The following is a 27,375-nucleotide window of genomic DNA, read 5'->3' as shown; positions in this document are numbered from 1 at the left end:
GAAACACTTGAATATTCTCAACTACTAGTCATATACAATATCCACTCGCATTACAAAAAGAAAAGTAGCCTTCAATTCGAACAAATGAAAAGTTCCGCTCTTACCTTTCAAGTCATGTTCCATAAATGTTATGTTTTGCTCCTTTTCTGAACTTTTCCGGTATGAATGTGAGTGCAGTTTCAATTACCGATTGGTCAAGTACGACAGCTAGATTTGAATATGTCATATACAATTTCCACTTGAATATTCTCAACTACTAATCATATACAATTTCCACTCACATTACAAAAAGAAAAGTAGCCTTCAATTCGAACCCACTTTTTTCGATCGACAAGGGGTCTTTATTATATGTAGTACAAGCACTAAGTTGCAAAGAAAACTTTTGCTTGATAATCTTTTACTTTTTATTATCCGAGCATAGGATCAATGCAATCGCAAGCAGTTCATATGATGATCTTATTCTTATTGCTTCTGTCGATAGATATATGTACAGCACAAGTAGTTCCTGGGATGGCAAAGTATGGTTGCCAAGAGCATTGCGGAGACGTCCTCATCCCATACCCTTTTGGAATTGGACACACAGGTTGCTACTTAGACGACTGGTTTGAAATCGAGTGCAACCAGTCTTCTAAAACTACCAGCTCTGCTCCTGATTACAAGCCTTTTTTGAAGCGAGCCCAACTGGAGGTGCTGAATATTTCTATTGGAGGCACGCTTCAGGTGAACAGCCCCGTTACCTTCTTCTGCAACGGAAATGGAAGTAGCGAAATGGCTAATTTGACGGGCAGCCCTTTCGTCTACTCTCAGGACAAAAACAGATTCACTGCGGTTAGTTGCGGCTTCCTTGCCGTGATGGAATCAGCTGAGTTTGTGGTTGGTGGCTGCAGGTCAGTTTGTGATAATCAAAACTCTAATTCCTGTGATATTGGTATCAACTGTTGCCAGACTACCATTCCTCCATGTCTCACTATGATGGGCGCTTCCATTCTATACCAAGGCGAAACTCGAAAGGCCGATTGCGACGACTATGCGTTTCTGGTTGACAAGGATTGGTTTGAGAGTGAGATATCATCTTCTGCACATGAAATCAAGAATGGAAGCAAAGTTCCTGTGGTGCTACAATGGAATATAATCAACTCTACTTCTTCATTCGCATTATTTGGACGCTACGTTAGAAACAAATATTCTTTTATTAATGTTGATGACTATGAAAGAGGTATACCTTACTGTTTTAGCATCAAATCTTTGGATGCCTCAAAGCTTTCGTGTAGTTGCCCAGATGGCTTTGAAGGAAATCCCTATCTTCTTCAAACTTGTCAAGGTACGTATGTAATTAATTATATCTAGCTTCCGTCTCTGCGTTTTATTTTTCTTTGCGTTTGTTTTGTTTGTTTTCTTCACCTTTTGGAAAGAAGGGGAAAGAACTCCCTTTTGGGGTATTGCTAATTTACCGTTTCTGTTTTTTTTTTTCTTTTCTAAATTTCTAAATTACATTTCAGATATTGATGAATGCATGATTCGTCATACTCGATGCGGGGCCCACAGCAAGTGTGTGAACGTTCCTGGTTATTACGTTTGCGTTGACAAAAAGAATACTAGATTTATCCTTGTTATAGGTACGCCATATATCATCGTACATAGTATACGATTTTGGAATTAAACAGAGTTGATTTCTCTTTAATTTGTTTTTTTAATAGAAGTGTTATCATTTAATGTGAAATATATGGTCAAACATATGGTCATCAACCGGTAACAACCTAAACTCAAAGGTAGTTGCAGCACTTTGGTTTGGGAAAATTCTACTTACAAATTACAATCCAAACTGCACGTATTTTAATTTCCCTACTACGTACAATTATATTTTTGTATATTGCCATCAACAGTTTAGAGCTAGTTTGGTCATTCTTCACTGTTCACTATATTAGAGGTCTCTGGAGTTAATTATTTATTAAACATAAACTCTGCCTAAGTGTCAAGAGGAATTTTAGACATAAACTCTTTTGCATATTGCCATCAACAGTTTATTTTATTTTATTTCATGGGCACAAGAAATAAACTTGGTTTGCAATTTGTGATCATTTATCATTTTACTGAGTCATGTATTGCAGGTCTTGGTGCGGGTCTTGGACTGTTACTTTTGCTTATCGGTGCATGGTTGGGATACAGATTCCTAAAGAAACGCCATACCATGAAACGCAGGGAGATGTTCTTCAAGCGAAATGGTGGATTATTATTAGAGAAACAATTGTCGTCAGGTGAAGTTAATGTTGAGAAAATCAAGCTATTCAAATCAAAGGAGCTGGAGAAGTCCACTGACAATTTCAATATTGATAGAATTCTTGGCCAGGGAGGCCAAGGTACTGTTTACAAAGGCATGTTGACTGATGGAAGAATTGTTGCTGTGAAAAAATCTAAAATAGTGGACGAAAGCCAACTTTCAGATTTCATCAATGAGGTTGTCATTCTTTCACAAATCAACCACAGAAATGTCGTTCAACTATTGGGTTGTTGTTTGGAGACGGAGGTTCCCATTTTGGTTTATGAATTTATACCTAACGGAAACCTTTCCCAGTATATCCATGAGCAGAATGAGGAGTTTCCACTTACATGGGAAGTTCGCTTACGAATTGCCATGGAAATTGCAGGAGCTCTTTCCTATTTACATGCTTCAGCTGCCTTTCCCATTTATCACAGAGACATCAAGTCTACCAACATACTCTTGGATGCAAAATACAGAGCAAAAGTTGCTGACTTCGGAACTTCAAGATCACTTGCCATTGACCAAACTCACCTCACCACACTTGTACACGGCACATTTGGTTACTTGGACCCCGAATACTTTCAATCAAGCCAATTTACGGAGAAAAGTGACGTGTATAGCTTTGGAGTAGTCCTTGTTGAGCTTCTGACAGGACAAAAACCAATTTCTTTTAGAAGGTCACAAGAAGAAGGCAAAAGTCTTGCCACATACTTCATTACTTCGATGCAGTTAGATCGCCTGTTCGAAATTCTTGATGCTGAAGTTGTAAAAGGAGGGTCTAAAGCAGATATCATATTAGTTGCTAACCTTGCAAGAAGATGTTTGAATTTGAGTGGAAGAAAGCGCCCTACAATGAGAGAGGTCACGGCAGAGCTGGAGGGGATTCAAATGTTAGAAAAAACTTCTAATGGTGGACAAAACTATGAAGAGGTGGAATATGTTAGGACTGAATCAATTGAGCCTTGGGATGTTGCTTCAAGTTCAACGGGAACACGGCCAAGTTTGGATGGTGGTCCTTCTTCATCATTACATGAAATTCCGCTATTACCTTACAAGTCATGGTGAACATTAATTGTAATATTGTAATGCATGTTCCATATATGTTATGTGTTGCTCCTTTTCTGAACTTTTCCGGTCAGAATGTGAGTGCAGTTTCAACTTTTCCAATCCAGAATGTGAATGCAGTTTCAACTTCCGGTCTGGCTGATTAGCTACACTGCCTGATGGCAAAAACCAATCAAGCCAATTTACGGATAAAAGTTAAGTTTATAGCTTCGGAGTGTTCCTTGTTGAGCTTCTGACAGGGCAAAAAACCAAGATCTTTTAACATGTCAAGAAGGGGGCAAAAGTCGCATAATTGAATTCATTTGTCAAGAATAATGAACATAAAACTGAAGTTGCATAAAATGAACCAAACAGTAGCAAACAAATAATTGAACTGTCTTCAAGAAAATAATGAAATTAAGTGGATTAAAGTAATGAAAATAATGAATTTAGGTGGATTAAATCTGAATGTTTTGACATATTACAGAAGACTTCAATTAAAGAAGAGTTCAATTTTATTTTATTTTTGGACAATGTATGTTTTGTAATTCGTAATATTTACGGCCACAATAATTAACTGAGCATATATGTGGACATTACTATGAACTCAACTGCATTATCTTTTCATTAATTTATATTTTGTGGTACCTAGAAAATAGTAGGAAACACTTGAATTCTCTATTACCAGACATATCGGACAGACAATCATAACTGCTCTACACAAATAATTTCCACATACGTTACCAAAAGAAAAGTAGAATTGATTACGGTCAAGTCTGGCTCTCAGGTTTACTTTTTCCACATAACATAAATCCTAGCCAACAATATTGATTCCTTTCGACCCAAAAGAAAAAAAGAAAAAAAAAAGCCAACAATTGATTCCCTTCAGGGTCTTGTAATCTGGACAGTTGGAAGAGCTTATGCATCTTTAGCTGTACCTTTTGATATTTCTTAGAATCATTTATACCTCGGGACAATTTTAGAAGCTTTTAGCTTTTAATACAAGGCCCTGTCGATAGGCCATGAAAGGAATCAATTGTTGGCTAGAATTTATGTTATGATTGAGCTGTGTGGAAAAAGTAAACCTACACGCAGCCAGACTTGACCGTAATCAATTCTACTAATCCTTTATGTAGGGTGTAGAGTATGAGCATTAAACCCTAAACTAATTGGTAATAAGGGGCCCTACATCTCTTAAGCTTTTAAGCTAACTTTCCATCCTTCGATGTGGTGGGATACTCTACAAGTTGGTCAATACACAAAGCAAAGAAATATTTAAGGGTTTACGTATGATTTATAAAAAGTATGATTTGTCATTTTGTGGGGTCCATTTTAGGTGTAAATGTAAAGTTCCCTAACACATTGCAAAGAAAATTCACCTCAAACTCCTTGCTCCAGATTGTTCGTTTTTTCTTCTGAAAATGAAATGGTAAAGTTGAATAATTTGTCGTAGTTAGTGGGCTTGACTTGCAACAGTACTACTCATATCTCTGCCTAGCAGCTGCAGAAGTTGCCAGAAGCAGAAGGTAATATGAACCATCTTTGCACCTTCCTTATTTTCTTTTAGTATATATTATCCGAGGGAAAGCTTAGGCTCAAGAATGAGCATTTTGCTTTGCTAGCTAAATTCTAATTCCAAGCTTCCTACTAGGCAGGCAGATAGGTAATTAAAGAGAGGGAAGAAGAAACATAATGGTTAGCCAATTACCACTTCATATCACTCTGTTCTCGCGGCTGCACCTAGGTGGGACCCCAGGCTACCTACGTACCCTTGAACAAGGGATCAAGCCACACGTAGTTCTTATCTCAACAGTCACAATTCCAATAATATACAATTATTTTAAACAGCACCAACGATACATTTCAGATTTACCACAACTCCAATTCCGACAAAACACAATGAACACATTCTCAATCTCTTTCTTTTAAGTCAATTCAACTCTGCAACCATACCATATCCAAGGCGTATGTACATTGAACACATTATCAATTTCTTCCCTTTATATCAATTCTATCCCGCAACCATACCCTATCCAAGGCGTATGTTGCCGTACAACACTTCCCAATCCAGGGCTCAAACGTTCATACATATACAGAGTCCTCACAAAGTACAATCTCACGAATCTCAATCCCGAATCAAAACCATATATACCAATATGTAACATGTATGCCTATAAATGAGTATATAAGTATATATATAATAACACCCACCTCTCACCATCATTATGTACCAGGGGAAAACAATCCAATCGGGGATTGTTGACTAGCTCACAAGTATCCGGCCTCAAACGCCCATGTGGCTAGGGATGAGCCGTCCAACTGGGGGACTAACTCTAACTCAGCACGTACAGACGAAGAATCAAGACCCGTACGCCTAGAACAACCCTACGCGCGCAGACTACCCAATTAAGGGTCTACAGCGACACCCCGTTAAGGTATGCCCCGGGTTTCGACATATCCACGTATTTATATCCACTGTGTCCATGTATCAGTATCCAAGGGGAGGTACATATGATGATGTACATCATGTACTGGGGAAAACAATCCAACCGGGGATTGTTGACTAACCACATGTTACCGCCCTTAAAGACCATGTGGCTAGGGATGAGCCGTCCAACTCGGGGACTGACACTCTAACCCAGCACGTACGGACGAAGAATTAAGACCCGTACGCCTAGAACAGTCCTACGCGCGCGTGACAACCAGAGGATCACATTGGGACATAAAGCCCCTGTAAAACAGTACCCAAGCGCCGCCACACACGCTGGCAGCGCGTGGGTGTCCAAAGCGATCATCACTCGCCAGAAAAACTCAATATCACGGCTCAAGACTCCTACCCTAGGTAATACACCTAATTTGGAGTCACTTTTGTTCTTGGACATACCCCAAAAAATGGCCGGAAGTGGCCGGATCGGAGGCCGAAAACTGGCAGATTTTCAATCGCTTATTTAACTACCAAAACGCAGAAATTTCTCAAACCTAACACAACCAGCAGCTAGAACACGTCAAGAGGTTAGAAAAACATACCAAGATCGCAAGATTTGGTTGCCGGAATCACCCGAACGAGCTCCGTGAAGTTTATGAAAATTCCGGCCGTTTTTCTGCAATTTCCGGCGAATTCCAGCGGCGGTGGCGGCTGGGCTTGGCTGGGGTCGGAAGAGGAAGACCAGCCGGTCGTTTTGGGACCGGTCCCATCTCCGGTGGTGGAAGCCGCCGGTCCCATCTCCGGTGATGTAGAGGGAGGTTCTGTATTTGAGAATCAAAGCTAGTTGAAAGGTTTGATTTGAAAGATCTCGACCTTCACTTTCTTCAAGAAGATCTCGCTCTCAGGCACTCAACTCGCTCATCAAACTCAGCGACTCGATCTAGAAAGACTTATGGAAATCGGTCTATATATATATATATATATATATGTTTGTTCATGTATTGTGCTAATTTCGTGGGATTTAAGTGAGTTTCTCATTTGGGTTTTTTATAAATATGTACAGCCGTCCCACAAGGCCTTCGTAATCAAGAAGAAGTTGACGAAGAAGATGAGGCAAAACATACCCATCCCTCACTAGATCCGTTTGTTTTTGGACCGACAGCATCATCAGGTCCAAAATACTTTTTGTTTTTGTTGTTTACTTTAATTATTTTGGAATTTCATTGTTAATTTTCTGAATCTCTGATTTTTCATTTGTTATGGTGCCACCACAAGAACAGGTTATGGTGCCACCACAAGAACAGGTACTCTGCCAATTATGCCAATTGTGTTCTACTGTCATTCTAGAGTTGCATAGATCTTTTTGCTAAGGTTAGGTTACTGCTAAACAAGTTTATGTTTAAGAGTATTGGGGTCTCTTTCGTGCAGGTCTTTCCTTTTCCGACACCAACAACTTGGAAAATGTGCAAGAAGGCAGAGCTAAGTCAACCCAAGAACAAATTGATGAAGTTAAAATCAAATTAGTAGAATTTGTGAGCTCCTTTATTTCTAATTATAGGTAGGAAGTATGTATGTAATAGAATAAAGATTGGTTGACTATGTAATAACTATTGACTCTTCAAAAAACTAAAGATAATAAAACGATGGTTTTATTGGAAAAACCGTCATCTGTATATATTATCAATGACCTCTTTTAACACCATAACGTCTTTTTATATACAATCAACGACGGTTTTACTGAAAAATCGTTGTCTTAGAGTTAATAGACGACAATATTTCAAGAAATCGTCATCTTCACATTTAATAGATGATGGCTTTTTAACGAAACCGACGTCTTTGGATATAATAAAACATAGTTCTTTACTTAATAATAGACGACCCTTTTTATAAAAAAAACCGTCGTCTTTACATATAATAGACGACCCTTTTTATATGAACAGGGTCATCTTTACTTCATAATAGACGACCATTTTCATATAAAAAGGGTCGTCTTTACTTCATAATAGACGACCCTTTTTATATAAAAAAAACCGTCGTCTTTACATATAATAGACGACCCTTTTTATATGAAAAGGGTCGTCTTTACTTCATAATAGACGACCATTTTCATATAAAAAGGGTCGTCTTTACTTCATAATAGACGACCCTTTTTATAAAAAAACCGTCGTCTTTACATATAATAGACGACCCTTTTTATAAAAAAAACGTCGTCTTTACTTAATAATAGACGACGGTTTTGAGTAAAAGCGTCGTCTTTACAAATAATAGACGACAGGGATTTATCGTCGTGGTTTTATGCATCAAAAGATGTCGCTCGATTTCACGACGGTTGAAAAACCGAATACACGACGGTGGATTACCGTCGTCTATTTCGATTTTTGTAGTAGCGTATTCATATTTGAGCAAAGTACAGAGCAAAAGTAGCTGACTTTGGGACTTCAAGATCAGTTTTCATTGATCAAACGCACCTCACTACACTAGTACATGGAACGTTTGGTTATCTGGACCCGGAGTACTTCCAATCAAGCTAATTTACAGAGAAGAGCGACGTTTATAGCTTTGGCGTGGTCCTTGCTGAGCTCTTGACTGGACAAAAACCAGTTTCTTTGATGAGGTCACAAGAAAGCAGAAGTCTAGCAACTTATTTCCTGCTTTCCATGGAGAATAATCTTCTATTTGATATTCTTGATTCTCAAGTTATGAAGGATGGTAGAAAGGAAAAGATTACAGCAGTTGCTAACCTTGCTGTTAGATGCTTGAATTTGAATGGAAGGAATCGTCCTACTATGAAAGAAGTAGCAGTGGAGTTGGAGGGAATTCAATTGTCAGTTAGAGCTGACTCTGATGTTCAACAAGTTTTCCCAGAGGTCCGATGTGTCCAAACTCAGGAAATAAGTGAGGTTTGGGATGTTGTTTCTACGTCAACAGGTCCTTGTACGGATGGCGGAACAAGTTCTTCATTCGATGTACAACCACTATTGTTTTTCAATACACAGTGAACCAATATTTGTTGTAATTATATATTCTCGGTTTTTGGACTTGGAATCATCTTTTAGACTATCACCTTATCTGTAAGGAAATTTTCTAGCTCTGTTTGTTGTGTTGGATTTTATGCAAGATGAGAGAAGAGAATAATGGAAACAAGATGAACTCAGAGGTCTCTTTTTTTTTTGGTCTGAAGTCAGAGGTCTAAAACTCAGATTTGGTTCTCAGAGATATTTTTCTGATATTTTTGATTGCTTAGGTTTCTTAATTAAGAGAGTTTTCCTCTCTTGATACATCTAAAGGAGTTGTGTAGTACACCTTTTTCACATACATCAACCCTTACTAAATTAAAAGCTAATAATATTTAGCCTTACAAAATATCAGAAGCAACTTGGCTTTTGAAAAAACATGTCAGACAAAATCTCTACCAAAACAAGCTCGAGCTCTTTCTATACTATAAAATATGCTCGAGCACATTTTGTCCGAGAGTTACAACAAGGGATTAAACATTAACATCTTGGTCACATATGATTAAACCCTAAATTAAAACTCAAATTTTGTTAATGTAGTTTTTCTTAGTGAGCTAAAGCTTTCTCCATACACTCATGAAATCCCACATCATATGTAACGAACAATCTTTTTAAGCATAGATATTAACAAAGTTGAGAACCTAGCAACTTATATATTGTTTCTTTGGCTGATATTTTGTAAGCCTGATTTGAATTTGAAAATTATGAGGACGACTAGTACTGCATTATAAAATCATGGTCTAAAATAAAGTCACCTTCTGTTTTCCTTTGTTCATTGAGAAGAGTGACGTTTATAGGTCTGGGGTGGTCCTTTGTTGATTTCTTGACTGGACAAGAACCAGTTTCTTTTATGGGTGGAAGTCTGATTCTCGATGCTCAAGTTATGAACAATGGCAGGAAATAAGATATATGACAATTTAAAACTCAAATTTGATTTCCTAGTTTTCCAAGTCCTTTCAACACAGACTGACGGGGATGAGCCTAACAGAACTCTTTGATATCGGTGACGCAATCCAACACCATGCAAGGAGCAATGAATTTTTCAAGTAACAATTAATTATAAGATTGTTCTAACAATTAATTAATTATGAGTTTTCTTTTTAAATGTTTCATTGATATTTTGCAGCGCTGATTTTAACTTTGGCTATTTACAGAATGACTGACTGCCTTTCATCATCAAGTCACCTTGTATGTTTAATTTGTCAAGTATGGCTGTTAGACCATACATATGTGGAAACCTGAATGGAATGTTTTGGAATACCATGTTGGAGACAATTCTTGGACTAATCTTGTATTAGAAATGCAGAGAACCAAGCAGCTGGAAATGCACCTATTTTTTATAAGGAATCTACCTAACTTATATATATATATATATATATATATATTTATTTATTTATTTATTTATTTATTTATTTATTTAAACAACATACATACTACAACAAAAATTACTGTACCTAAATAGTCTACCTATTTTTTTTTATGAATAATCTACCTAATTTTTTTTAAATAAATAACGTACCTATTTTTTGGACCTACATATGTAAGTATCTTTTTAATAACTAATGTACCTATTTTAAAAAAAAAAATCATGTGCCTACTTTTTAAATATAAATAATATACTCTTTTTGGATCTCGAGCCTCTGCATTTGGATATTACGCATTTACTCACATTTTACTAAATCTTGATCGTTCTAATAATCTAATGACTTAATATATGGCACATCCAACACCAACTTAACATTGTTAAGTCTAAATAAAATATTACTAAAAAAAAAGTCTAAAAATAAAATAAAATAAAAAATAAAAAATAAAAATCAGCCACTCAACCACAACAACCCACCTACGGCCCAACCAACCTCACAGCACGGGCTGCAACCCAGTACCTCTTCACCACAAGCCAACCTCTCCTCCCTTCCCTCCTCTTCTTTCTCTCTTTCCCTTTGCCCAATCTTCATGCTCATTTGGTCTTTTCAAAGAGGATCAGATCATTTGTTGGAAAAGGATGGGGGGGCAACGAATTGTGCACCATCCCCATCATCCATCCTAATTACCCAACCCCAACACCCACATACAAACCCATCAATAAACAATCAAGATCAAACGTTATAATCTCTTTTCAATTTTAAAACATTAAGGTCTTGTTTGGTATCCTACTTAAAAAAGTAAACAAAAAAACTATGATCTTTTTTAAAACAAGAGTTTTCAAATACTGATTTAAAGATCTAAAAACTTGTTTGGTATTGAACTCCAAACTATTTTTAAGATCTCACAAACAACAAAATTTTTTCTGAAGCCTACCCGTTTGGTGCACGCATTCCTGGTAGTTTTGATCTTGTGGAAGAAAATTGTAACTTGTGGTGCCATCGTTTATCGGGTTTTGTTAACCTATGGGCAAACACAAATTAATAAAAACATTAGTCACCTTATGATTGGAGATGAAAAGGAAAATGGATCCCACTGAGCATGCCAAAAATTATGCTGAAGAAAAAATGAGAACCTCCCAACATAATTTCACTACCACTATTTAAATAATGGGGTTTTATTATTTTAGATTTGACCTATTCGAGACGCGGTGTCTCTTAATTACAATCTTTTGCTTCAAGGGAACACCCGCTTTGATTACATCATGAAGAAACATAATGTGAATGTTTGATTTTGCGACTGCTACTAAGTCAAACCTCAGGGTGCCTACGTATCCCTTGTGGGAATCAAGCCACTCGTAGTTCAAAGAATTGCAATGAATAAATGACTCATTGCAATGAAAATTTGATTTGAATTGTATTGATGAGTGTTTGAGTGAATTTAGCCGCATCAACAAGAGATTCAATATGGAATTGTGTTTGGGATGAATTTGGTTAAGAATAAACTAGGGATTCTGTTTGGATTTAAGATTTGGGCAGTTGCATCTAGATTGAGTCTCTAGATTGCCTACGTACCCTTTTGTAGACATCAAACCAACATAGTTCAGAAGTTTGGAAAAGTATTTGGGAGAATTTGGTTAGGATAAACTAGGGATTCAAATTTGGTTTCGATTGCGTCTATTGGGATGGTAGACTGTCTAGGTACCCTTGACAGGATCAAACCAACGCAGTTCAAAAAATTGGAAATTAATGGGTAAGTGTGGCCTACTAATTTAGAATTTGTGTCTTTGAGACAATTTGGAGATTTTAAGATTTTCATAGGTAGATGACTCATCTGTTTCGGGCCTTTGATATTTGTTATAAGTTAGCCCATGAACAAGGAGTCCACATCAGAAAAGCTTTGGTACCCAGCAGCCGATTGAAGCCAACCCGATAGCTATTGAACTCTTCTAGAGTTTATTTCCAAGGAAAACCAAACCTTACACTCCCATATTTATCTTATCTGGAATACTTGTGACCAATCCAAATTGAGAGCAATCACTATATATCTCTTAAGCCTTTGAAAGATTACACAAAAGCCACAATTGGTACAGAGCTTTCGCAAGCAAAAGGAGAAAAACAAACAAATAGGCTGCCGCAAGCTACGAAGAGGTGCCAGCCCTATTTTCCCTATTTTAATTATTTTTTTACTCATTTTTCTTTTGGCTGGCGTCTTTTCCTTTTCTTCTTTACTGGCCACCATCGTTTTGCTTTGTCTGAGCCTCTGTGCTTTCACTTCAACAAAGAAAACCAGCCACTTGTATTTTCCTCTCTTTTTGTAGAGACTCTACCACAGCCTCTTCTTTCCTTTTCTCTTTTTTCTCCCTTTTATTTTTTTGTTGTCACCTTTATATAGGCAAAACAAGACGAGACAGATGAAGCAAGCCACACTTAGAAATTTGAAAGTGCTGATAAGGTTTAGCTAATTTTTAGGCTAATTATCCCCCTTGAAAAAATGAATACTCTTAGTTTGAAATCCCACAATTTTAAAACACAGTATATCCCACCATTTTAGGAATAAATGCTGACTTATATTATCATTATTATTTTTGAGTTTTTCTATTTAAACCCCACACTTCTCTTTGTTCACCCCACGTTCTAAGTTCACCTCAATTTTTAATTCAAATTTTCACAATTTTTAAGAAAACCCCACTATCTTCCCAAACTACCCTCAGATTAAGTATTAATTTACATACACCCCACTTAACCCTCAGATTGATCCAATAACTTATTAAGTTCTTATTTCGTCAGTTTTCTAGTTTGTCCAATTCAATTGCAAAAGAACCTGCCTTTACAAACCCAAGAATTTCTGGGAAATTTGGAAAAAAAGAATTGGAACCCACTTCCCATACCCCACAGAACAATTCCTGAACCCAAAGGGCCGGACCTTGATTTTTAGTGAGATGAAAGCCGTGAATGTTGCTTCCGATACCGTAACTTACAATACTTTGATACAAGGGTACAGCCAAGAAGGTAAATGCTAATATCGTGACTTATAATGCATTTATATTAGGACACTCTGCAAGGAGGGTAAACACAAAGAAAGCTGCATATCAGTCCTCACCAAATTTTGAAACACAGCATATCCCATTATTTTATATCTGATATTTTGGTTATGATGAGATTCATTCTCTCATCATTGTTTTCTTTTAACCATAAAGACAAAGGAAGGAATTTTATATTTATTTATTTCATTATATTCTGTCTTTATATATTAATATTATCGTTTCCTTAAATTCCCATTTTCTTCCGGTCCCCCACATAAAATATTTCTCTACAGTCCAAAGCAGATTCGTCTACCTTATTGCACCGCTAGCTGATTTGAAATTTATTGACTATTAAATAGGGAGGCTGATGCCATATTCAGCCTTTCGTTATCAAGTCACCTAATATTTTCAATTGGTCAAGTATGGCTACTAAACGAGAAATTATAGAATAGGACTGTACCACCATGTCAGCTTGTGATACTCCCATTCAAAATTTGCCATGTGTCATTTTTCAAAATAAATAAAGCTTTTTTTTATAGTTGGAAAAGAAACCCATTATTATCTTTTGAAATAAAATTAAGAAAATAAAAAATCAGGAAAGAGACATAATCACCCACCCTGATCCATTCTCTTACCCTGCGCAGCCTCCCCTTGGCCACCGCCCCTCCCTCTCTTTCTCTTCCAGTGTCTCTCTTTCTTACTTCCTCCCTCTCTCTCTCTCTCTCACGCAATTCAATAAATTAACCATATCCCAATCCTTGTTTCTCCCCCTTTTGGTGGCTACCAAAGACCCATCTATATTTCTTCTTTTTGAAGGCCTCACTCATTTGTTGACAGATGCAATCAGATCTGAAAAAGGTTTAGGTGAGAGATGGGTGTTAATGGTAATTGAATAAAATTGGACTCATTTTCAATGCTTATGTTATCTTGCAGGTGGTATTCCACGGGTTCAAGACACCTTGCATTTTTAGAGAGACAGTTAGGAGAGGGAGGGGCGGCAGTGCTGGGTAAGGGGTTGGGTCGGGTGTGAGGTGGTTTCCGGCGTCTTCTTTGTCCTTTTCTGTCTTTTTCGATTTATTTTTTCTTTAGTTTTATTATGAATATAAAAAAGAAGTTTTAAATCCAGCTGTAAAAACTTATGTTTTTTAATATAAAAAATAACACATGGCAAATTTTGAATGGGAGTATCACAAGCTGACATGGAGATACAGTCCTATTCTATAATTTCTCCTACTAAACATGCATGATAAATTTTCACTTACCCTTCAAGGACTAATTAGAGGAGTTTCGGCATACAATTATTGGTATTCCTTTTTCTCCTATAAAGGTTGGATTGAATTCACATAAATAAATCCCACACCGACACATCTAGTATCCCTAGTACAGAAATTGTACACGATATGAGTTGAGAATGTACAAATGGTTTTTTTTCACTCAAATTTATATTTTTAGTTGTGCTTGAAAATCAATACAAGTAGTATTTTTGACATACTAATAATCTTTCTGTCATGTAAAGCCATATTCAAGTTGCCTTCCAGAAGGATTGTGACACATCTTAGCAGTGGAGTGCATAAAACAAATTAATACTGAAGCAACCATTATTGGCACATATTCAATATTGTATGCTAAAATTTTCACAAGGAAAAGTTTTCAGCACTAAGGGAAAAGGGACATAGGGCCAAAGAGCATATTTTTGAGGAAGTCCTTTGTATGTCGGTTGGCTTGTCAACCCAATAGGTTTTGCCCAGCCTTTTTAGGGCCGCTCCCTTTTAAGGCCGCTTGGAAATATCATTAAGTTTGTTCACCTAGAAACAAGAGAGCCAAAACAAATAGAGTCAAACAAACCTAAAGGTCACAATGCTGTTGACCTTTAGATACACACGCTTATATCTAACAAAGCTACCAAGATTTAGAGAACACCAAGGCAGAACAGATTTTGACCTAAAAAAAGAAGCATGCTTCTGATTCAGAGGTTCATGATTGGATTCAGAGCCCAAAAAGACGCTGAAATGGAGCCCCACTGATAGGGAATAACGCAGTCCGTTATGACAATGGAACAATCTAAATTGCACAGGTGCATACATCGTTAGTTTGCATTGTAACAAAATCATAACGCTGTGATTGATTTCCGTGTCTCCCTTTTGGCTTTGAATTGTGCAACGTTTGGAGGAATTTGCACGCAAAAATAGGAAACTTGTAGCTATTCTCTTGCTGGGTAAGCATGTGAATAAAATAAAGCATTCCCTTTTTGGCTTGTTTGGTACCTAACATTTACGGTAGTAGGACTGTCAGATGGTACAGTTACTTCCCTTTATTATATAAGACTATGACCTCAACCTCATACAAACATATGTCACCCTTGCTTCCTCCAAGAAAAACACAAGTTTTGCAATCCTTGAGTAGTGGCGGCACAGCTGCTGACATACTAATTAACTACATGGGATCGGCGGATGAGTACCAGCAGCCGCTACTACTCAGGCTTGATGACCAGCAGTCTCGGATTGCTGACTTGTCATCCACTTCCATTGAAGAGTTTCTGGAGCAACGGCGGCCAGTTGAACTTCGATGGTGGTCTAGGCTAGTTGCTTGGGAGTCAAGGCTCCTCTGGACATTATCTGGTTCATCTATCACCGTTTCCATATTCAATTACATGCTTAGCTTTGTCACCCTTATGTTTTGTGGGCATTTGAATGCCTTGGAGCTTGCTGGAGCCTCTATTGCTAGTGTTGGAATTCAGGGTCTTGCTTATGGCATTATGGTATGCATCCAAAATTCATGTAGCTAGAACAATTTCATCTCCATGGTTTTTTTTTTGGTGGTTGAACTAGAACTGTTTTTGTTTTTTTGGACTAAGAAATCAACTTATGCATAATGCTTTCTTGCCCAAAGTTGCTGCTAAACAAGTGCTTATATTGTCAGGCTGTGAATTTAGTCCACATGTTCGAGCAAGATCCAACATGATCAAGGTCATTTTCCTTGCAACATAAGTATCTTATGTTGTAAGACGGTCTAGCAAGAGAGCATTTTTTCTATATATAATCTAACATATGTTACACTCTTCCTTTCAATTCAAAGTTAGGAATGGCGAGTGCTGTGCAAACTGTTTGTGGGCAAGCATATGGAGCCAAACACTTACCAGCAATGGGAATTATATGCCAAAGAGCAATCATCTTGCACTTGGGAGCAGCAGTTCTTCTTACCTTTGTGTATTGGTGGTCAGGTCCAATACTTATAGCCATAGGCCAATCAGAAGAAATAGCAGAGCAGGGCCAAATCTTTGCAAGGGGCATAATCCCTCAACTTTATGCCTTTGCCATAAACTGCCCTCAGCAGAGGTTCCTTCAAGCACAGAACATAGTCAACCCTCTGGCCTACATATCTGTTGGAGTTTTCATACTACACATTCTTCTCACTTGGTTGGTGGTTTTTGTGGTGGACTATGGCCTACTAGGGGCTGCTCTTACACTGAGCCTCTCATGGTGGCTTCTTGTCGTTATATACGGCCTTTATATTCTTCTAAGCCCCAACTGCAAGGAAACTTGGACTGGCTTGTCCTGGAAAGCCTTCAGAGGAATGTGGCCTTATTTTAAGTTGACTGTTGCCTCTGCTATCATGCTCTGGTAGGTGTGGACATTAATGCTAAAGCAACGGTTTTACCAAACCTCATTAGTCAACTATCTTATTATGTGAAGGTGATGTCTATATTTGATGTAGCCTAGTCTGGTGGGCGGGTCAGGACATGACAAATTCAACAAAAACGGAAAAGGGTCATATATGGTTGGTAAACTTGACGACAATGGAACTGGACTCATTAAATTGGGCTATAGTTCGACACGTTTGAGAAAATAAGTCCCCTCCTCTAGAGTGGAGAGGCTAGAATGAGGAGGTTGAGTGAGGAGCTTATTTGAGGAGGTGAAATCTCACCATTAACAACTAAAAACAAAGCACATGGGGGGGTGCATTGGGGGGTCCACACCCCTTTTGATGGTGAGATGGGGCTCCTCAAATAAACTCCTCACTCAACCTCCTCATTATAGAAGCTCCCCCTCTAGAGGGGGACTATGCTAGACTTATCCCAGTCACGTCATGGCCCACCCACCAGTGTGGCCCAATCTCATGTACCACGTAAGGTGGTCCACTAATGTCGTATAAAAAAGTGATCTCCATATCTTTTCCCTTTCGAATAATTTCAAACTAGCCTCTCCGCACGCGTTTCCGCGCCTGCGAGAGGCTTTTATTTTTAATTTTTAAATTTATTTTAGAATTAAAAAAGATAATAAGTAGTTGTGTTCCATAAAAATAGTATACATTATCTGATTTTTCTTTTAATTTTATTTTTTTTAATATAAAAAAGTGGGAATTTACCATATCACCCTCATTTAATTAATAATTTCAATTTTTAATGTTTGCATTAACCAAAGACATTTTCTAGTATTTTGAATGTTTCACCATTCTCTGCCTTTTGCTTTATATATATATATAGATAATAATTTGCACCTGATCATGTATTAATGTAGTTTGGAGATATGGTACAACCAAGGGTTAACGCTCATATCAGGGCTCCTCCCCAACCCTACAGTCTCACTAGACTCAATCTCGATTTCGTAAGTATGGAATTTGTTTATGCAATCTTTTTAACCTTCTACTAACCGAGGTTTCTTTTCTAACTTTACATGTTCTGATGTGATATATCTTTCCAGCATGAACTACTGGAACTTCAGTTTGCAATTTATGTTAGGCCTAAGTGCGGCAGCCAGGTATATCCCAGAATTTTAAATTCATCCTTTACATGTTCAATGTTTTATAGTGACGGAGACAAAACAAGTATTCTAATCATAACGAGATTATTTGGCTTATGCAGTGTTCGAGTCAGTAATGAGCTAGGGGCTGGTAATCCAAGAGTGGCCAAATTTTCGGTGTTTGTAGTGACCGGAACAAGCATCCTGATTAGTATAATCTTCACTGCAATTATATTGATATTCCGAGTCGGATTGAGCAAGCTATTTACAAGTGATCCCGAGGTTGTCGAGGCAGTGTCTGATTTAACCCCATTGCTAGCCATCTCTGTTTTCTTGAATGGCATTCAACCTATACTCTCAGGTATGGCGATATATGATAAAAGCAGTAGATGAACAAACCAGGTCTGCACAAACTGTTAGCCCTCTAGGCATCATTTTCTAAATTTAGCTGTGTGGAATTTCAGGTGTGGCAATTGGAAGTGGATGGCAAGCTGTTGTGGCATATGTTAACCTGACTTGTTACTACATTATCGGTCTTCCAATCGGATGTGTTCTTGGGTTTAAAACCAGTATGGGAGTGGCAGTAAGTTGAACCTCTCATCCCTCTTTCTAATAAAGTCATTGAGGATTTGTGATAGAACATGATGCATTTTTGGCCTTTTCAGGGAATTTGGTGGGGGATGCTTCTTGGAGTTTTTTTACAAACAGTAGCTCTAATTGTTCTCACCGCCAGAACAAATTGGGATGCCGAGGTGATTTAATTTTGACGAAAGTATCATATGATCAGATATAGTAAACATGAACTGCATTTGGTCACATTGTCGCCAATGATTTTGATTGTGGTTTTTTCGTAGGTTGTAAATGCGGCTGATCGCCTGAAGAGATCTGCAGATGATGAACACTCAGACTTGGTGGTCTATGTATGAGCCCATGAAAGTGTTCAAACTTCATTTCAGCGGCGTTTCATGTAGACCATGTTGGGATGCAGTTCTGAAGGATAAAAACTTGTCAAATGATGTCAAAGTACTTAAATGAGGATAAAAATTTACCACTCTAGAATGCAATTCTAGTTATAGGCACAAGACTTACACACTGTGAATGCAAAAGCTACAATTTTCTCTATAGACTCAAAGGGATGATCAAAGACTTACAAAAACCCTTGATCTTCGCCGTGGAAAGAGCATTATTTCTTGAGCATATTTCATTGGCTGTAAATTGAGAATTCATAAAAGAGGAAGACCAAATTTGGCTTCTCACCGCAACAGTTTTCATGTCATTTTTACTTTGGATGCTAAGAAAAAGAAGTATATGCGGTAGTTTAATATTTGGTTATGAGATTGAGAGAAGTGAGGCCCTGATTGTTTTATTTTAAGCATTTACAATGGAAAAGAATATCACAGACCTTTTCCTTCCATGTGTTGAACCAAAAAAATTCACACAAAAAAAATTCAAAGGGTGTTCCCTTGAAACAAAAGATTGTAATTAAGAGACACTACGTCTTGAATGGATCAAATATAAAATAATAAAACCCCAATATTTAATTAGTGGTGGTGAAATTATGTTGGAAGGTTCACATTTTTCTTCAACAGTAAGATAAGAAAAAACTTCTAAAAGCGAAAGAAAATTCACCTTATAAATTAATGGTGGGGATAGTTCAGCATTTCATCACCTATATAATTTCCAATCGTCAAGTATGATTGCTAGAGTTAATATATATACATGTAGAAATCTGAATATAAATTTTGACTTAGCCTCCAAGTACTAAGAAGAGTGTCGAGAAAGCCGTGTGTACAATTCTTCCTAAGGGGAACAATTCTTCCTTGAATATTGTTAGAAATTAATGTTGGGAAAACACCGGTTTCCCCCCTCGTCACGGCATAACCGGATGGAAGAAATACACAAACTAACCAACAAGCTCAAGATGACAATGAGTAAATACATGAGAGAACACACCAAGAATTTACGAGATTCAGCAAAAAAACATGCCTACATCCCCGGACAGTATTATCAGTTTTTCACTATGAGAATATTAACAGTACAAAATACATATTGAGTTAAATCAACATAACTCAATATAACACTCAAGAGTTTTATACCCACACCCGAGTCCCTTGTACACCCACTCACAGTATTTCCCAAAACTCACTGTCACTCCCCAAGAGATACACCCTCTCTTGAACCTTTGATGAGCCCAGCTAATTTCCAGCTGAAACATCCTCCAGGAATTCATGGGACTGCTCGCTTGCATCTCACAAGCAACCCACTCTCCCTCTCTGCCGTGCTCTCTCTCTGGTGCCTTTCTTAGGTGTGGCTGAAGCACACCAGCCCACACCCTCATGCCTTTGGTGCGGCTCACATATGCACCCTTCCATGGCTTCCTGGAGTTCCTCACATCTCTGCCGTGGGTTCTCAAACTCCCTCTCTTTAGCCATATGGTGCGACACAAGCACACATGCACACTTCTCCTCTCTGCCAAGCCTCCTTATTAAATAGGAAAAGCAGAGCCAAATAATGCAAAGCATTATTCAATCACCAATGAATGCAGACAAGCACCAAACCCACCAGCTTTGAAGAAAGCAGCCGCACCTTTTGACTCTTCCAAACGGGTGAGTCTATTCCACATGCAAACAACACTCCATAAAACAAGGAGTGGTCCCCATATCATTATTTTTTTTGATGATATCTACCCATAATGATATCTCTTTGCATGTGCCCATCAATTCCTCCACCAGAAACCAAGAGCCACAAGATACTAAGGAGGGATTTCCAACAATTAATGTAGAGAAGGAAGGTGGAAATAACCATCTCTAACTCTGAACACAATATATAAAACAACTTTTCTTTCAATTTTTTTTTTCTGAAAAAGGTTGAGATTTGAAAATCATTTGCTTTTCTAGCTTCCTACTAGTCATATAGGAAATTAAAGAGAGAAGGAAGAAGGTAAAGCAGAACAATGGCTGTTGTCCTGTTTCTAGTTCATATCACTCTGTTCTTGTGGTGTATGAGTAGTGCAATGCTAGCAGCACCATCAGAAGCAGTACCATTATTAGCAAAGCCTAATTGTCAATCACGCTGCGGTGACGTGGAGATCCCATACCCTTTTGGAATCGGAGAAGGTTGCTACATTGACGACTGGTTTCAAATAAAATGTGTCAACTCAACCAAACCTTTCTTGAACATCATCAATCTAGAGGTGCTAGAAATTTCTGTTAAAGGTACACTAAATGTAGCAAACCCAATTACCTTCTCTTCTAACTGCAATACTAACAAGCCAATTCTCCAAGCGGCCAACTTGGAGGGAAGCCCTTTTGTGTTCTCCCAGAAGAACATATTCACTGCAATGGGTTGCGGCATTATGGCCACAATCACCTCAGACTCAAATGGCTCTACCATTTCAGCCGGTTGCAAGCCTGAATGTGACAACTTTTCGACAAATGAGAAAAAGAAGGGTGTTGATTTCTGCCAGACCCCCATCCCTTGGTTTCTCTCTGCCTTCAATACTAGTTTCCAGGTTCATGATTCGACAAGTAGTTCATGCAATTATGCATTTTTGGTAGAACAGGGCTGGTTCAAGTGGTTTGCCAGAAATTCAATAAATAATTTTTCTGCCATCCGTCATATGGAACATGTTCCTGTGATGCTAGAATGGAGCTTATACCATTCGACGATCGATGTATTTGGAGCCGTTGTAGAAGTAAATCCCATAGTCGTGGATTCTGAGTCCTCCTTCTATTGCAGAAGTTATGGTGGCAGCTCTTCAATATATAAATCCTCAAGCAGGCTTGAATGTTCCTGCAATGCGGGCTATGAGGGAAATCCATATCTTCTACAGGGATGTCAAGGTAAACAATCTTATAGCACTAAATGGCACATTTGGTTACTTGGAATTATTTCTAATTTGTTTTATAATGATCAACAAACAAACACTGTCTTTCAATTTTGTACTCTTTTTTTTTTTTTTTGGGTTGAATTTTGAATTAATTTTGATCTTTTAATTAAATAATATTCCAGACGAAAATGAGTGCGAGATTGGGAACTCTTGTTCTGCAGACACCGTATGCAAGAATCATGTTGGGTATTATGAATGCCACTCCCCACATAGCACGTCTTGGGTTAATGTGCTCCTTATAGGTATGCCCTTGTCCCCTTACAATATGTACAATCTATTTTTATATTATTAAAGAAACCTATACTGTTAAATTTCTTTGACCCTTACTAATAACTTATATTTTTACATAACATATGGATTAGAGATTGTCTCTACACGAAGAATGAACGGACATGTAGAGAAAATCTTACTTAAATTCAGTTTTATTCAACTTTAACAAAGTTGATTACTTAATTATGGTATAAAATGATCTTTTAAAACTTCGCTTTTAGATTTGAAGTATCAGATAGGAGATGTAAAACCTAAAATTGAAGTCATCATAAAGATTAAGCTCTAAATGGTGATTCTATACCATAGACAATCAATCATGTCAACAAATGGATCAACTTTGTGTTGAAATGAGGTTTTCTCAATATGGTTCTTTAAAGAATGAATGTCCCGCCTATAGAATAATTAATCTAAAACAACAAAAAATAACAAAACTGAAAATCCTTTCTTATTGTATTGGGCAATATATTCAGGTGATGGCATCCTGGCAGTGGTGGCGTGCTATTATTTCTACTCATTGGTGGTGCATGTTGTGGTGCATGATGGTTCATTCTTGGAGCTACAAAATTTATCTTCTGGCGAAGAAGATAGTGATTGATTTCGAAAACATTGAAGATATGAAAATGTCCGAATTATTAAGACCGTGGACGTAGTGTGAGCTTGGGTCTTCTCTCACCCCTCCATCCTTGTGTTGGGTTTGTACTTTGTTGGGTTCTGCTGTGTTTATTTGAGCCTTTGCTTGTTTTGGGCTCCGTAATGTTTTACAAATTTGATTATAAATTCAAAGCACGCTGAGCGCCTATATATATATATATATATATTGGACAGTTTTTGTAAATATGATTTTTTTGACTATCAATGGAACTTCTCAAATAAAAGTCAGCCTTTCACAATCAAAGTTCCCTTCTTTTTTTGTCATTTCATTGTCAAGTATGGCTGCTTAGAAGACGCGCAGCAACAAGAAACAGCATGACTTTTATACGGTCCTTCTCTTGTTGTCAAGATAACATAGGAAAACAGCATTGATATTATATTTCACAGAGACTGGTGGTGGTTGTAATCAAATCAAAGGATGAATATAGGTTTTGAAAAACTTAAAGGAAAAGTATTCAAGCAATGCAGAAAACCAAGAACAAGGAGAGTGCAGAGAACTAATTAATATCTGTACACCTTCTTTATAGTTGTTCTGCACAAGGTTGGGAGTTGAGATTCATTGGCTTTCCTAGCTAACTCCAAGCTTCCTACTAGAAACTGAGATATTACTCTGCACAAGAAGAAGAAGAAGCAGAATGGTTGTCATGTTGCTTTCCCATATTACTCTGTTTACCCTGTTCTGGTGGTCTATGAGTAGTCCAGTACTAGCACAACCACCCATATCAAGGCCTAACTGTCAATCGAATTGCGGGGGCGTTGAAATCCCATATCCTTCTGGAATTGGAACAGGTTGTTACATTAACGACGCCTGGTTCCAAATAATCTGTGACAACTCTACTGGAAATCCGAAACCTTTCTTGAACCGTACCAATCTCGAGGTGTTAGAAATTTCAGTGGAAGAAGGCACATTAAAGGTCAGAAACCCAATCACCTTCTTTAATTGCAGCAACAAGCCAATCAGCCGCCAAACAGCCAACTTGGAGGGAACGCCTTTTGCATATTCCCAGAAGAACATATTCACTGCAGTTGGTTGTGGTGTTATGGCCATGATCACCTCAAACTCAAATGGCGACACCATTTTAAGCGGATGCAAGTCCGAATGCAGCATTTCGACAAATAATAGTAGCGGACATAATAGCCGCCAGACAGCCCTTCCTTCATTTCTCTTTGCCTTCAATACCACTTTCCAGTTTTATGAAAATCAAACACGGAGTTCATGCAATTACGCATTCTTGGCCGACCGTGATTGGTTCGCCAACAATTCAACAAACTTTTCTGCCATCAGAGAAATGGACAATGTTCCGGTGGTGCTAGAATGGAGCTTATTTCACTCCACAACCGATGTGTATTGAACCTTTTTGGAAGTAAATGCAACGATGAACTCATTCCGGCCTTTTTGTGACATCTACAATGACAGCTATTCCATAAATGAATCCTTAAGGCTTAAATGCTCCTGCGGAGGAGGCTATGAAGGAAATCCCTATCTTCTTGAAGGATGTCAAGGTAAACCTCTAACACCATTGTCCATGCTTTACAGAAATAATCTCTAATGGCAGGTGATCTTACCATAATTTTAATTTTTTCTATTACATATTAATCCAGACATCAACGAATGTGAGCTTCCCAACCGGGACTGTTTTGAACCCAACATATGTACGAATTTTAATGGGGGTTATGGATGCTCCCCCCAACCGAAGAGCAACTCGCAGGTTAAAGTCATCTTTATAGGTATGCCCCTGCACTACAAAGTCTACACCCTCTGATATAATAATGCATAATCTAGAATTGCCAAGATGATTAGATTAATGGAAGGGCAACCATATAACAATTCCCAGAAGCATAATGAAACTCAACATAATCCAGAGATTGAGATCTTAGCATCTCCTCCACTAGTTCTCCTTCAGAAAAAAAAAAAGTAAAATAGTTTTGGTTATATATGTAATAGCAAACAATATCTACTTGACCAAGTTATCCTTTCTTATTTTGTTGAGTTGTTCAGGTATCGGCAGCGATCTTGGATTCTTGTTTCTGCTCATTGCTTCCTGGTGGTTGTACAAAGTTGTTGAAAAAATAATGCCCATTTGTATTCTACACAATTCTAGAGAAGTCAAGACTTCAAAAGATGGAGAAATCTAGAAGCTTGAAGAAAGTGCTATAGCTTGATTGGAAGTCAGCAACCACATGCAAAGCTTGGAAGAATCTAGAGTTGTGGAGAAAAGAATAAGGAGGTGGAACAAAAAGCAATTGAAGTTGGAAGAACTTTCTAGAACAAGAGAATGCCTATAAATAGGCATGCAACCACAATGAAATGTGGAGTGAATCAATCAACTCCCAATCTCTAAGGAAGCCAAGAGCTACCCAAAGGAAGCCATGTTGAGAGCCAATAAGCTCACCAATCAAAGTGTAAGGGCCAAATAGCCCAAACTAATCTAAGTGAAGTGTGATGGCCAATAAGCCAATAAGCTATGAAGAAGGCCAATTAGCCTATACCTCACCTATGTACTATTCTCCTCCAAATCTAATAAAGCACTTTGTTTCCCCTACAATCCAACAGTGGTATCAGAGCAACTCACACTTCGCCCACTAAAAACTAACAAAAGTCAAAGAAAAGAAAAGCCATTAAACAGAAGGCGAAGTTATTTAAACAAAATGGTGGTTTACTGCTGGAGCAACAGTTGTCTTTTGGTGAAGTAATTGTTGAGAAGATTAAGTTGTTCAATTCAAAGGAGTTAGAGACAGCCACAGACCATTTTAATGTAGATAGAATTCTTGGCCAGGGAGGCCAAGGTACTGTTTACAAAGGAATGTTGATGGAAGAATTGTTGCTGTAAAGAAGTCTAAAGTAGTTGATGGAGGTGAAGTTGCACAGTTTCATTAATGAAATTGTCATTCTTTCACAAATTAACCACAGGAATGTGGTTAAGCTCATTGGTTGCTGCTTGGAGACCGAAGTTCCTCTTTTGGTTTATGAATTCATTCCCAAAGGGACTATCTACCAGTACCTCCATCAACAAAATGAGGAGTTTCTACTTACATGGAAAATGCGCTTAAGGATTGCGGCTGAAGTTGCAGGAGCTCTTTCGTACTTACACTCAGCTGCGGGTTTTCCAATTTACCACAGGGACATCAAGTCTACAAACATACTCTTAGATGAAAAGTACAGAGCAAAAGTTGCAGATTTTGGGACTTCAAGATCAGTTTCCATTGATCAAACACACCTTACCACAACAGTACATGGAACATTCGGTTACTTGGACCCAGAGTACTTCCAATCAAGTCAATTTACAGATAAGAGCGATGTGTATAGTTTTGGAGTTGTTCTTGTTGAGCTCTTGACTGGAGAAAGGCCGGTTTCTTTAGCGAGGTCATCAGAAGCCAGAGGCCTAGTTACATATTTCAATTTTTCAATGGAGGAGAACTGTCTGCTTGATATTGTTGATGCTCGAGTTAAGGAGGAGGGTGTAACGGAAGACATTTTGGCAGTTGCTACCCTTGCAAAGAGATGCTTGGAGTTAAGTGGAAAGAGACGACCTGGGATGAAAGAAGTGGCAATGGAGTTGGAGGGGATTCAAAATTCAGTTCAGGCTTCTAAGCTGCAACAAAAGCAGGAAGAGGTTGAATATGTCCGAAATGAAGTAACTGGTAACTGTCCTTGGGATGTTGCATCTGAATCAACAGGATCAGGTTTGGAGGGTGTTATTTCTTCATCAAAAGATTCATTGCCACTATTATCTTTGTAATCACGATGAACAAGAATCCTCCATGCAATTAGGCTTCTTAGCATATGTTAATTGGAGATTTTCCGGTGTATTTTTTGAAACAAGAATTTATCTTGAGATTTTCTATTTTCTTAAAATGATTTTGTGCAATGATTTCCCCGTAATAAGTTTATGTGTTTTGATTTTGAGGTTTTAATTTTCTGTGCAATTTCCACCACCTATTTGGTCAAAACAATTTTGTCACGTGGCCCTTGAAAAAAAAATTATCTTCTACTTCGGCAGCCTAATTATTCACATGGAACTTTCAAAGTACACTTGGCAAATAATTTTCAAAGTTACAGAGGAAGCAGCAGGCTCCAAAGATGACCGGTACACTTGCTCATATAAACCTTTTCTTATCTTCCTTGAAAGTTCAACGCATCACCAAAATAGTTTAGCACTAAGATTTAATATAAGCTTTCAGGAACAGGCACAAGTTTGGCCAAAGAATTACAGAATAAGATCTAGTTTTCTATATGCTTCAGCATGCTTCTAAATATTGCTTCAGCATTGTCATATCGGCCTCCTTTTCTATATGCTTCCATAAGAGCCGTATGAGATATTATTACCTTCTCAGCCCCGTTGAAGTGCCTTGCTTTCCATAAGCAGTTATAAGCATCAGGAAATCCATTTGCTGAAGTCCCACCAATTCTGAGTTTGGAACCATTCAAGAATCTAGAATATAAATTTTGACTTAGCCTCCAAGTAAGAAGAAGAATTTCGAGAAAGCCGTGTACTTTGTATCCTGAGGGTGACAATTCTTCCTTGAATATTATTAGAAATTAATGTAGAGAAGGAAGGTGGAAATAACTCTCTGAACACAATATATAAAAGAACTTTTCTTTTTGTTCTATTCTTAAAAATCTTGAGACTGAAAATCATTTGCTTTTCTAGCTATAACTCTAAGCTTCCTACTAGTCAGAATATAGGAAATTATA

The 27,375-nt window shown here is 37.8% G+C and overlaps 3 protein-coding genes and 2 pseudogenes across 7 annotated transcripts; all 5 read left to right on the top strand.

The window, feature by feature from the left end:
* The first annotated feature begins 423 nt into the window (after positions 1 to 423).
* LOC110746933 (wall-associated receptor kinase-like 6) lies at positions 424 to 3,427 on the top strand. 2 transcript variants are annotated; one of them, XM_021947162.2, is made up of 3 exons: positions 424 to 1,321; positions 1,500 to 1,616; positions 2,109 to 3,427. In XM_021947162.2, the coding sequence occupies exons 1-3, from the start codon at positions 427 to 429 to the stop codon at positions 3,323 to 3,325; spliced, it is 2,229 nt and encodes a 742-aa protein (XP_021802854.2). In that variant the 5' UTR covers positions 424 to 426; the 3' UTR covers positions 3,326 to 3,427. The 2 variants fall into 2 exon arrangements, with proteins under 2 accessions (XP_021802854.2, XP_088107277.1); XM_088251151.1 differs by lacking the exon at positions 1,500 to 1,616.
* A 4,959-nt stretch (positions 3,428 to 8,386) lies between these two features.
* Positions 8,387 to 8,728, top strand: LOC110769783 (wall-associated receptor kinase-like 22). The gene has a single exon (XM_088250643.1). The coding sequence runs from the start codon at positions 8,387 to 8,389 to the stop codon at positions 8,726 to 8,728; it is 342 nt and encodes a 113-aa protein (XP_088106769.1).
* Positions 8,729 to 15,470: 6,742 nt separating this feature from the next.
* On the top strand, positions 15,471 to 19,133 carry LOC110769784 (protein DETOXIFICATION 41-like). Of its 2 annotated transcripts, none has more exons than XM_088250265.1 (8): positions 15,471 to 15,888; positions 16,206 to 16,750; positions 17,648 to 17,734; positions 17,831 to 17,887; positions 17,992 to 18,230; positions 18,334 to 18,452; positions 18,535 to 18,621; positions 18,724 to 19,133. In XM_088250265.1, exons 1-8 carry the CDS (start codon positions 15,481 to 15,483, stop codon positions 18,793 to 18,795), a joined length of 1,614 nt encoding a protein of 537 aa, XP_088106391.1. In that variant the 5' UTR covers positions 15,471 to 15,480; the 3' UTR covers positions 18,796 to 19,133. The 2 variants fall into 2 exon arrangements, with proteins under 2 accessions (XP_088106391.1, XP_088106392.1); XM_088250266.1 differs by lacking the exon at positions 15,471 to 15,888 and adding an exon at positions 15,908 to 16,096.
* A 736-nt stretch (positions 19,134 to 19,869) lies between these two features.
* LOC110746305 (wall-associated receptor kinase-like 1) lies at positions 19,870 to 26,978 on the top strand (annotated as a pseudogene). The gene is made up of 5 exons (XR_015834552.1): positions 19,870 to 21,711; positions 21,881 to 22,000; positions 22,499 to 22,615; positions 23,207 to 23,220; positions 25,280 to 26,978. The product of XR_015834552.1 is annotated as a wall-associated receptor kinase-like 1 (transcript).
* On the top strand, positions 23,091 to 25,230 carry LOC110765915 (wall-associated receptor kinase-like 3; annotated as a pseudogene). The gene is made up of 3 exons (XR_015834471.1): positions 23,091 to 24,182; positions 24,282 to 24,407; positions 24,679 to 25,230. The product of XR_015834471.1 is annotated as a wall-associated receptor kinase-like 3 (transcript).
* Positions 26,979 to 27,375: the final 397 nt, after the last annotated feature.

The sequence above is a fragment of the Prunus avium genome, chromosome 3 (assembly GCF_965620075.1).
Source record: "Prunus avium chromosome 3, drPruAviu1.hap1.1, whole genome shotgun sequence".
Taxonomy (NCBI): domain Eukaryota; kingdom Viridiplantae; phylum Streptophyta; class Magnoliopsida; order Rosales; family Rosaceae; genus Prunus; species Prunus avium.
The sequence above is the reverse complement of the archived record's forward strand: the minus strand, read 5'-3'. Positions and strand labels throughout refer to the sequence as shown.

Bases quoted from the DNA above. Each gene is read 5' to 3' on its own strand.
- LOC110746933 (XM_021947162.2), top strand. From the start codon at position 427: ATGCAATCGCAAGCAGTTCATATGATGATCTTATTCTTATTGCTTCTG. The intron at 1,322-1,499 runs GTACGTATGTAA...ATTACATTTCAG, and splicing joins TCTTCTTCAAACTTGTCAAG to ATATTGATGAATGCATGATT. The intron at 1,617-2,108 runs GTACGCCATATA...CATGTATTGCAG, and splicing joins TAGATTTATCCTTGTTATAG to GTCTTGGTGCGGGTCTTGGA.
- LOC110769783 (XM_088250643.1), top strand. From the start codon at position 8,387: ATGGAGAATAATCTTCTATTTGATATTCTTGATTCTCAAGTTATGAAG.
- LOC110769784 (XM_088250265.1), top strand. From the start codon at position 15,481: ATGTCACCCTTGCTTCCTCCAAGAAAAACACAAGTTTTGCAATCCTTG. The intron at 17,888-17,991 runs GTATATCCCAGA...TGGCTTATGCAG, and splicing joins GGCCTAAGTGCGGCAGCCAG to TGTTCGAGTCAGTAATGAGC. The intron at 18,453-18,534 runs GTAAGTTGAACC...TGGCCTTTTCAG, and splicing joins AAACCAGTATGGGAGTGGCA to GGAATTTGGTGGGGGATGCT.